Source organism: Ranitomeya imitator, chromosome 1, assembly GCF_032444005.1.
Source record: "Ranitomeya imitator isolate aRanImi1 chromosome 1, aRanImi1.pri, whole genome shotgun sequence".
Classification (NCBI taxonomy): domain Eukaryota; kingdom Metazoa; phylum Chordata; class Amphibia; order Anura; family Dendrobatidae; genus Ranitomeya; species Ranitomeya imitator.
The window spans coordinates 490,584,940-490,596,983 of record NC_091282.1 but is presented as its reverse complement, the minus strand read 5'-3'; the positions used below and the strand labels follow the sequence as shown (position 1 = coordinate 490,596,983).

The 12,044-nt window shown below is 43.6% G+C and overlaps 1 protein-coding gene across 2 annotated transcripts in view; it reads left to right on the top strand.

The window, feature by feature from the left end:
* The window catches only part of SLC44A1 (solute carrier family 44 member 1), a 144,316-nt gene that overhangs the window by 87,805 nt on the left and 44,467 nt on the right, over positions 1-12,044 (top strand). For both annotated transcript variants that reach the window (XM_069765915.1, XM_069765906.1), the window contains exon 7: positions 8,625-8,714. In XM_069765915.1, the coding sequence (XP_069622016.1) occupies positions 8,625-8,714 (90 nt within the window). The remainder of the gene's footprint in view (positions 1-8,624; positions 8,715-12,044) is intronic.

Sequence of the window (12,044 nt, the reverse complement as noted above, 5' to 3'; positions counted from 1 at the left end):
CATGTACATAAAGTGCAGCACAGATTCATCTCCCCTAAAAGCCGAGATCCTTAGATCAGGAACAGAACAGACATTTATAGGACATTTCATAACCTTCCCAAATTCTTGTGAAAACATTTACAGCACATCGTGCATTGTACTGCATGCATAGGCAGCATCAATAGTAAAAAGCTAGTCACACAGGGTTAATAGCAGCGTTAACGGGCTGCGTTACACCGCGGCATAACGCGGTGTAACGCAGCCATTAACCCTGTGTGAGTGCTGACTGGAGGGGAGTATGGAGGGGGGCACTGACAGAGTAGGAAGGGGCGAATTCGCAGCCGGACTGTGCCGGCCGCGACCAATCAGTGACGCGGGATTTCCGTGACAAACAGACAGACAAACATGGTCCTTTAAAGGCCTTGTTTGATGAAGAAAGACAAAAAGACAGGGACTGGTATCGCCATAAGGAACAACAACTAGGTACACATTTTCCGTGCTTGCCAGATCAATGAATGTAATAAATACATCAGGTCCTTCGGAGTAGGAATGGCCCTGATAAAACTTTTTTTGTTCTAACACATGGGCGGTCAAGAGCGGGAGACCCCCTTTCACTGGTGTCCATATACCCTAGTAGGACCTACGGTATATACCAAGGATGTCATTATGAGACTTTGTGTTTTAACCTCTTCACGACCTTGCAATTGTCCGTTTTTGCGCTTTAATTTTTTCCTCCCCTTATTGCAAGAGCCGTCACTTTTCTATTTTTATGACCACATAACTGTTTGAGGGCTTGTTTTCTGCGGGACAAGTTATTTTCATTTTTCTGGGTATGACGCAGTGTGAGGGCTTATGTTTTGCACCCTGAACTGACGTTTTTATTGATACCATTTTGGGGTAGATACAACGTTTTAATCGCCTTTTATTGCAATCTTGTGTAAGCTGAATAAACGTAATTCTGGTGTTTTCATTATTTTCTCGTAACGCTGTTTTCCAATCTGATTAATTTAAATTATATTTTCATAGCTTGGAATTTTACAACCACAGTGATATGTCCACTTGATGTGTATTTTTGTAATTGTTTCATTTTTAATGGGGGAAAGAGGGGTTATTTTTTAAACCTTTTTTCCTCACTTTTTACTGACCTCAATAGTCCCATTAGGAGACTTGATGCTGCGAGCGTCTGATCACATGTGCTTTATAGCAGTGCTTCAACACTACTATGTATAACAGAATTCCTTATCTCCTAGGAATGCTGGCCAAGAGCCGGTGTTCACAGAGGATCGTAACGACAGGCATGGGGGGGATGGGGAAATCTGCTCCCTGATCACGGCGTGGGTAAAATCCGTCTGTCAGTGATTGATTGAACTCAGTTTAACGGGACTTAACTGATCAACAGCCGCAGTCATTCACTGCTAATAAAGGCACGTGATGGCTGATTAAATCCGTAATCATATGTGGGGAAAGATGTTGACATGGCGTGTGAGCCCACATCAAAGGTTGTAAAGTAATTAAACAGCCTCTAATCATGAAACTGTAATATAAAGTAATGACATGGCTGTAATGGCGCTGTAATACTGATTACATTGATATCTGTAACGCTGCTGCCGGCATCTCTGCATGGCTCCCCTTTCATCTCCATGGAGGGATGCCGATATAGACGCCATGCGGCGTGTGCCTCAGCATGCTTCCTGGTTCTCTGGTTTCCCAGCAGGAAACCTAGCTAAGATGCCCTCAGACAATAGCTGGGAGGCACCCAGTTTAGAAGGCATCCACAACAATAGGGAGGTGCCAAAGCAATTTGTTTCATTAGTGTGTTAGCGGTGCAACTAGTGAGTTAGGTCCCCTGGTCCTTACGTGGCCAGGCCTGAACCCACAGTCCGCGGGCGCGGCCAGGCCTAAACCCGCAGTCCCCGGGTGTGGCGCAGCCAGGCCTAAACTCACGCTCCCTGGACGTGGCGTGGCCATGCCTGAACCAGCGGTCCCCAAATGTGGCGTGGCCAAGCCTTAACCCATGGTCCTGACCTGGCGTGGCCTTGAACCCGCAGTCCCGTGGCGTGGCCAAGCCTGAACCCGTAGTCGGCCGTGGCATGGCCAGGCCTTAACCCGCAGTCCCTGAGCGTAGCGTGGCCAGGCCTTAACCCACGGTCTCCGGGCGTGGCGCATTCAGGCCTGAACCCGTGGACCCTCGTCCCTGAACCCGCTGTCCCTGGTCCTGGCGTGGCCAGGCCTGACCCTGCTGTCCCTGGTCCTGGTGCGGCATTGCCTGAACCTGCGGTCCGTGGTCGACCAGTCCTGAACTTTGTCCTCTGGTCCATGTGCAACCATTATCTGAACCAGTATTTGAGACCTGTGTGGCTGAACGTTTGCTTATTCAATTATTCTGTGTATTTGGACTGCTAAAACCAGTCTTCGAATCAGCCCTGTCAGTAACAGTTCTGCCAGTGGATCCAGAACCTAGTAGTCTGAACAGAGCTTACGTCCGTAACTGTATCTTTGTACCTGACCCCTGGCGTCAGCAGCTGCGATTTATCTGCAACTGCCTAGGAGTGGTACCTGGCGGCTACCTGCAGCTCAAGCCTGTCTACACCATCAGGAGCTCCAACAAGCAACAGGTAACCACTTAGCTACGCCCCTCCTAGTTAAGTCCGGCACAGTTACTTTTTTCCTGTCATGTGATCTGGACTCTGTCCAGGTTCAGCCTGCACCTAATATCCCAACAGAGTGCTCGTCATTCATTTTTTCAACTGCTGAGATTTCATGCAGAGGAGGCAGATCATTCACAGACCAGAGGCAGGCGGAGGGTCTGGGAAATCAGACAGGGTGGAGAAGTTCGAGTGTACAGTTCGTCTCCTGTACACTAAAATCTAAAAAGTTCAAAACTACTGAAAACTTCAAATGGGATTAAAGAACCACAAAGTCGGTTTCTTCACCCAACGTATCAATGTAATAAGTATTACAGCCATGTCTTTACATTGCAAAATTGAGCTGATAGGTTCTCTTTATAGGGTTCTTTGAATGACATGCATTTGTGGCATACATTAGCTATGTGTTTTCTGAAAGACATGAATCCTGGGAACCTCATCTTATTATGCCAGCTTTTTTTATATTGAGTTCCTGAGCTTCTTTTCTAACATTATTCTAATGGTTTGTGGCATAGGATCTTTCCATCTTATAACTTTGTATATCAACTAATGATGATGACCAGAAGACACAAAAGAGAATAGTAAAACCAAAAACACTCAGTTTGAAAAAATGTTGCAGTAATCCGCAAGTGCTAGTAAAAGATGTAAAAAACAGGGTATTTGGTTGATACGTTTTTTGCAAAAAATGTATACTAAGCTGCTCTACCAATCTTCACGGTATACCCTTATCAGAGCAGTCCTAACTAATGTATGCAATCCCTATCTGATGTATTTAAAAACCTGATCATCTGTATATAACCTGTGTGAACAGGGTTCAGAGAGGAAAAATCCATGTGTGCATACAGGGTAGAACAGCTTTTGTGCAGATAGCCCAAGAGGAGTGGTGGAACTCCCCAATCTTGTAGACACAAGAGAACAATTATGGAAACAGGAACACATGGGCTACTTGCACAGTGAACAAGTCTGTATGATCATGTTCACACACCACCAAGAAACCTGAAGACACAAAAGAGAATAGTAAAACCAAAAACACTCAGTTTGAAGAAATGTTGCAGTAATCCGCAAGTGCTAGTAAAAGATGTAAAAAACAGGGTATTTGGTTGATACGTTTTTTGCAAAAAATGTATACTAAGCTGCTCTACCAATCTTCACGGTATACCCTTATCAGAGCAGTCCTAACTAATGTATGCAATCCCTATCTGATGTATTTAAAAACCTGATCATCTGTATATAACCTGTGTGAACAGGGTTCAGAGAGGAAAAATCCATGTGTGCATACAGGGTAGAACAGCTTTTGTGCAGATAGCCCAAGAGGAGTGGTGGAACTCCCCAGTCTTGTAGACACAAGAGAACAATTATGGAAACAGGAACACATGGGCTACTTGCACAGTGAACAAGTCTGTATGATCATGTTCACACACCACCAAGAAACCTGAAGACACAAAAGAGAATAGTAAAACCAAAAACACTCAGTTTGAAAAAATGTTGCAGTAATCCGCAAGTGCTAGTAAAAGATGTAAAAACAGGGTATTTGGTTGATACGTTTTTTGCAAAAAATGTATACTAAGCTGCTCTACCAATCTTCACGGTATACCCTTATCAGAGCAGTCCTAACTAATGTATGCAATCCCTATCTGATGTATTTAAAAACCTGATCATCTGTATATAACCTGTGTGAACAGGGTTCAGAGAGGAAAAATCCATGTGTGCATACAGGGTAGAACAGCTTTTGTGCAGATAGCCCAAGAGGAGTGGTGGAACTCCCCAGTCTTGTAGACACAAGAGAACAATTATGGAAACAGGAACACATGGGCTACTTGCACAGTGAACAAGTCTGTATGATCATGTTCACACACCACCAAGAAACCTGAAGACACAAAAGAGAATAGTAAAACCAAAAACACTCAGTTTGAAAAAATGTTGCAGTAATCCGCAAGTGCTAGTAAAAGATGTAAAAAACAGTAGCTACTAAACATTTCACAAATACCTACGATGTTTTTATTATATCGAAATCCTGGTTTGTCCTGTAATGGTGATCAGGTTGTCCAACTAAATGTAATTTTTTATAAAACAAATTTGGTTTGTATTTCGGTGTGGGAGATGAGCGTAGTTTTCTGCCATTTAATTTAGTGCCATTTCTGTGTTGATCTTAAGAACTGCTTAGTCTGAGCCACACTGACAGCTCAGGACTTGCTATCCTTGACCCCATTGCAATCACTGGAATTGTATTCCTAACATGAGCAGCTGATCAACTAACATTGCCCTTGTAAAGATGGCAAAAAAATAATAATAATAATAATAATAATCTTTATTTATATAGCGCCAACATATTCCGCAGCGCTTTACAGTTTAACAGTTTCAAACACAACAGTCATAGGTAACAATGTTAACAATACAGTAATAAAGCAAAATAAGACGACCCTGCTCGTGAGAGCTTACAATCTACAATGAGGTGGGGGAGATACAAAGTACAGGTGTGTATTTACAATGATGTATTTACAATGATGGTCCAGCCATCTTCATGGAGTGGGGGGTAGATGGAGATACTGAATGGGCTACACACACACACACACATAAAATGAGTTTGATTAGGGGACGTGATAGGCCGCTCTGAACAAATGAGTTTTGAGCGAGCGCCTAAAACTATGCAAGTTGTGGATGGTCCTAATATCTTGGGGTAGAGCATTCCAGAGGATTGGCGCAGCACGGGAGAAGTCTTGTAGTCGGGAGTGGGAGGTACGGATTAGTGCAGAGGTTAGTCGAAAGTCGTTTGCAGAGCGCAGTGGTCGGCTAGGCCGATAGACAGAAATGAGGGAGGAGATGTAAGGGGGTGCCGCACTGTGGAGAGCTTTGTGGGTGAGAACAAGTACTTTGAATTGTATCCTATAATGAATGGGCAGCCAGTGTAACGACTGGCGAAGAGCGGACACGTCCGAGTAACGATTAGCCAGATGGACAACCCTGGCTGCCGCATTAAGGATAGACTGGAGAGGGGAAAGTCGCGTGAGGGGGAGGCCAATTAATAGAGCGTTACAGTAGTCCAGACGGGAGTGGATTAGGGCTACAGTGAGAGTTTTTGTTGTCTCCATGGTGAGAAAAGGGCGGATTCTAGAGATTTTTTTTAGGTGTAAGCGGCACGAGCGGGCAAGAGATTGTATGTGGGAGGTGAAGGAGAGATCAGAGTCAAACATAACACCCAGACAGCGTGCCTGCTGCCGGGGTGTTATTATGCTGCCACCCACGGAGAGGGAAATGTCAGATTTAGGGAGGTTAGTAGAAGGCGGGAGCAGAAGAAGTTCAGTTTTGGAGAGGTTGAGTTTCAGATAGAGAGCGGACATGATGTCAGAGACTGCGGACAGTCAGTGGCGTTCTGTAGTACAGCAGGAGTAAGGTCAGGGGATGACGTGTATAGTTGTGTGTCATCAGCGTAAAGATGGTACTGAAAGCCAAATCTGCTGATGGTCTGTCCAATTGGGGCCGTGTAGAGGGAGAAGAGAAGGGGGCCAAGGACTGAGCCCTGAGGTACCCCGACAGCGAGAGGAAGAGGAGATGAAGTGGAGCCAGAGAACAGAACACTGAAGGAGCGGTCAGAATGATAGGAGGAGAACCAAGAGAGAGCAGTGTCCTTAATGCCTAGTGACTGGAGCCTAGAGAGTAAGAGAGGGTGGTCAACAGTGTTGAAAGCTGCAGAAAGATCGAGAAGAATGAGCAGAGAGTGGTCACCATTACGTTTTGCTGTCAGAAGGTCATTGGTCAAAGCAGCCAGGCAGCTTCTAAATCATGAGTCAGTGACGAGTTTTTACCTTGTAACTATGGCAAAATCGCTACACATATAATTTATCTACAGACATAATTGTAATAAACATGTACGGTAATTGCCAGCAGCAGCCTGGGATTAGCTGAATAGGCAATTTTCTGATCTCTGGTACCTTTTTATGAATTTTTTTGCACGATACTCCTCAAGTCTTTTATTAAGACTGGTGTAAACAATGCCAGTCTTAATGAACCGGCTGCTAATATAGAATACTGAAGGGTTTGTTCAGAAAGTAAATGCTAACAGGAAGTGTGTTTAAAATACTATATGAGCAATGCTCACACCACTGTCACTCCATCGCTGCTTCTTTGCAGCAAAGAACATCCATCATTCATGTGCTTGCTTTAGCCACTTATTTGTCTCTGGTCATCTGCCATATATGAAAGGGTCACTGCTGAGGCCATTAATTGGCTTCATTGGACATGTGAATTATGGACGTGATGTCACAACTGCAAGATTAGCGGAGACCATGGCATTGACCAGGTTAGTTTTTTTTTTTTATCCTTTTCTCACTATAGTCATTATTATTTTTTTTTTTTTTTAACAAACCCGAACGACCCCTTTTAAGTTAATTTATCATTTTATGTTCTCAACTAACTGTTCTACTAAGGCAAAATTGCTTGATGTAATGACACGTTGTACGTTTTCTCAATTTCTGGGCTGTTGTAGGTTGAATACATCTTGCTATATATCCGCATTTCTTTTCACGTCTGTTCACCCTCAGCCATGAGCATTTCAGATTATTCTGGGGCAGATCTGTTCAGTAAAATCAATACTGTAGTTGGCAGAAGGTAGCAATGCCTCCTGCAGGAGGCCACCCATAACTCTGCTGACACATTGCCATCTGTAACACTGATAAGCATTCACTTGTCATACCGCACATTGCTACATCAAGCCAGCCAAGCTTGGCGCTGCAATTTGCAGCAAAGTAGTATTGCTGATAGCGTGAGATTTTGGAAAGACCACATCTGCAATGAAGGCACAGGTCTCCGAATTACTCTATAGCAATAGTTTTCTTTTAGATTCAATGCATATCACTAAAGGTTGTGTGCTGTAACATATGTTTCATTTGTGATTAAATTGTAATAATGTAATGCAGTTAGTCATGTTGCATAATGTTAAAGGTGTTCTATATTCCGATCTGTTCCTTCACATTGAAGAGAATCCGTCACCATGAAAAACAGCCCTGAACTGCTACATTAAAGTGTTTATTTAGTTTTAGATCGATGACCTATTCTTGATGTAGGACAAGAATATCAAGGTCCAACATTAAGTGCCCCACCGATAAGCTGGTCAGTGGCAATGGCACCTGGATGTTATCCCTTGCAGAGCTGAATAGCACAGCTCCAACTGTGTAGTGGCCGCTGCTGGGTGCTGCAGATCCACTGCTATTCATTCAAATAGGGCCCATGTTCTGAATTGTTACCATCTCCTGGACTCCTAAGCTTTGACAAATGGTACACCAGAACTCCTAGATGCCTCATCACCATACAGATCAAGGGCCGTTTGCAGGCTTAGGCCAGCCATACACATTAGAGGCTGTCAGCTGACCAATGCTTTGGCTGATCGTTCGGATGACAGCCAACTCAACCTGCCTTCTCTCATCCATAGAAGCGATAGTTCACCCAAGCTCTCCTATGTTCTCAATGAGAGAGACGTCAGTCACGTCTGGCGACTGCTTATGTCCGATAGAGCAAAGCTACAATAGCCGTTGTCCAGGACCCCCATAGACGTTAGACTGTTGGCTGAACCTGACGATGTCGGCTGATTTGGCCAACATCAGCTTGTCTACAGTTTGTCAGAGCTTAGAACTTTATAACATAAAAATTACGTCCTTGCTATTTTCTATCCATAAATTTTTGTAGCTTGGTATTTTTTTTCATGGTGAATGATTCTTTTATTTTTGAGTTTTGTAGCGATATTGGAAGTAGTACATTTTTGGCAAGCATTAAATATCTTAGGAATAGATGATGGAAATGACAAAAACAGTCAAAATGATCTTATGTGACAAGAATATCTAGGTGAAGTCTCTAATCTCCAGAATGAAGGGGCTCTATAGGGCACTCGTATATTATACCAATGCTTCTGACACTGAAAATCTGGAACAACATACATGGAATTGTACAATGTAATAAACTGAGGAAATTACAGACAATATTTAATGCAATTTTCCATTATCTTTTCAGTGCTTTCAATGATCTTGATGGTTGTCATCAGGTACATCTCTAGAGTGCTTGTGTGGATTTTAACCATCTTGGTCACATTAGGATCACTCGGTGAGTTTTGCTTCTCTAATTTTTTTTTTTTATAGGTCACTGAAAATAATACGGAACTAGAATATGGATATATTATTACGAACAGTGTGCCATAGAAGATTTGTGGTGCATTGGATTTTATCTATTAGGAAATAGTTTCTCATGAGCTTGCCTCATCTATAAAGTTATTACAATGAGTCATGTATACAATGTATGGTAATGGACATTTTTAAAGCTCAACTATATCTGGGTCCACCATTTCACCAAGCATATATATTTAAGTGCAGTGTTTATATGTATGTATGAAATTATGTATATATGTGTGTGTATGTGTGTGTGTGTATATATATATATATATATATATACATACATACATACATACATACATACATACATACATACATACATACATACATACACATACATACATACACATACATACAGTACAGGCCAAAAGTTTGGACACATACAGTTTTCTGTATTTTCGTGACCGAGAGAATCGTACATTCACACTGAAGGCATCTAAACTATGAATTAACACATGTGGAATTATATACTTAACAAAAAAGTGTGAAACAACTGAAAATATGTCTTGTATTCTAGGTTCTTCAAAGTAGCCACCTTTTTCTTTGATTACTGCTTTGCACACTCTTGGCATTCTCTTGATGAGCTTCAAGAGGTAGTCACCGGAAATGGTTTTCACTTCACTGGTGTGCCCTGTCAGGTTTAATAAGTGGGATTTCTTGCCTTATAAATGGGGTTGGGACCATCAGTTGTGTTGTGCAGAAGTCTGGTGGATACAACTTATAGTCCTATTGAATACACTGTTAGAATTTGGATTATGGCAAGAAAAAAAGCAGCTAAGTAAAGAAAAACGAGTGGCCATTATTACTTTAAGAAATGAAGGTCAGTCAGTCCAAAAAACTGGGAAAACTTTGAAAGTGTCCCCAAGTACAGTTGCAAAAACCATCAAGCGCTACAAAGAACCTGGCTCACATGAGAACCGCCTCAAGAAAGGAAGACCAAGAGTCACCTCTGCTTCTGAGGATAAGTTTATCCGAGTCACCAGCCTCAGAAATTGCAGGTTAACAGCAGCTCACAATAGAGACTAGGTCAATGCCACACAGAGTTCTAGCAGCGGACACATCTCTACAACAACTGTTAAGAGGAGACTTTGTGCAGCAGGCCTTCATGGTAAAATAGGTGCTAAGAAACCACTGCTAAGGACAGGCAACAAGCAGAAGAGACTTGTTTGGGCTAAAGAACACAAGGAATGGACAATAGACCAGTGGAAATCTGTGCTTTGGCCTGATGAATCCAAATTTGAGATCTTTGGTTCCAACCACTGTGTCTTTGTGCGACGCAGAAGAGGTGAACGGATGGACTCTACATGCCTGGTTCCCACCGTGAAGCATGGAGGAGGAGTTGTGATGGTGTGGGGGTGCTTTGCTGGTGACACTGTTGGGGATTTATTCAAAATTGAAGGCATACTGAACCAGCATGGCTACCACAGCATCTTGCAGCGGCATGCTATTCCATCCGGTTTGCGTTTTTAGTTGGACCATCATTTATTTTTCAACAGGACAATGACCGCAAACACACCTCCAGGCTGTGTAAGGGCTATTTGACCAAGAAGGAAAGTGATGGGGTGCTACGCCAGATGACCTGATGGTTTGGGGTGAGCTGGACCGCAGAGTGAAGGCAAAAGGGCCAACAAGTGCTAACCATCTATGGGAACTGCTTCAAGATTGTTGGAAGACCATTTCAGGTGACTACCTCTTGAAGCTCATCAAGAGAATGCCAAGAGTGTGCAAAGCAGTCATCAAAGCAAAAGGTAGCTACTTTGAAGAACCTAGAATATAAGACATATTTTCATTTTTTCACACTCTTTTGTTAAGTATATAATTCCACATGTGTTAATTCATAGTTTTGATGCCTTCAGTGTGAATTTTCAATTTTCATAGTCATGAAAATACAGAAAAATCTTTAAATGAGGTGTGTCCAAACTTTTGGTCCGTACTGTGTGTGTATGTGTGTATATATATATATATATATATATATATATATATATATATATCTATCGTATATACTCGAGTATAAGCCGGCCCGAGTGTAAGCCGACCCCCCTAATTGTGCCGCAAAAAAACTGGGAAAACTTATTGACTCGAGTATAAGCCTAGGGTAGAAAATGCAGCAGCTACCGGTGAATTTCAAAGATAAAAATAGATGCTCCATACCGTTCATTATGGCCCCATAGCTGTGCCATATAGTGCTCTGCACCGTTCATTATTGCCCCATAGATGTACCATACAAAGGTGTGCCATATAGTGCTCTGCACCGTTCATTCTTGCCCCATAGCTGTGCCATATAGTGCTCTGCACCGTTCATTCTTGCCCCATAGCTGTGCCATATAGTGCTCTGCACCGTTCATTATTGCCCCATAACTGTGCCATATAGTGCTCTGCACCGTTCATTCTTGCCCCATAGCTGTGCCATATAGTGCCCTGCACCGTTCATTATTGCCCCATAGCTGTGCCATATAGTGCTCTGCACCGTTCATTCTTGCCCCATAGCTGTGCCATATAATACTGTGCACTGTTCATTCTTGCCCCATAACTGTACCATATAGTGCTCTGCACCGTTCATTATTGCCCCATAGCTGTGCCATATAGTGCTCTGCACCGTTCATTCTTGCCCCATAGCTGTGCCATATAGTGCTCTGCACCGTTCATTCTTGCCCCATAGCTGTGCCATATAGTGCTCTGCACCGTTCATTATTGTCCCATAGCTGTGCTATATATTGCTCTGCACCGTTCATTTTTGCCCCATAGATGCTCCGTATAAAGCTGTGCCAAATTCTGCTGCTGCTGCAATAATAAAAAAAAAAAAAATGCCATACTCGCCTCTCTTGCTTGCAGCTCCCGGCGTCTCGTCCTGGCATCTCTCTGCACTGACTGATCAGGCAGAGGGCGCCGCGCACACTATATGCGTCATCGCGCCCTCTGACCTGAACAGTCAGTGCAAGAGGACGCGAAGACAGAGCGGCGCCCGGCGGGTGGAACACGGACAGGTGAATATAAAATACTTACGGCGCTCCTGACGCTGCCCCTGCCTGTCACACTGTCTTCGGGTGCCGCAGCTCTTCCTGTCAGCGGTCACTGGCACCGCTCAGAGGAATGAATATGCGGCTCCACCCTATGGGAGTTGAGTCCATATTCATTTCTCTAATGAGCGGTCCCACGTGACCGCTGAACAGGGGAAGAGCTGCGGCACCCGGAGACCGTGAGACAGGCAGGGGGATCGCCGGCACTAGGTGAGTATGCCTCAGCGCCCTCGCCCCCTCACCCGCCG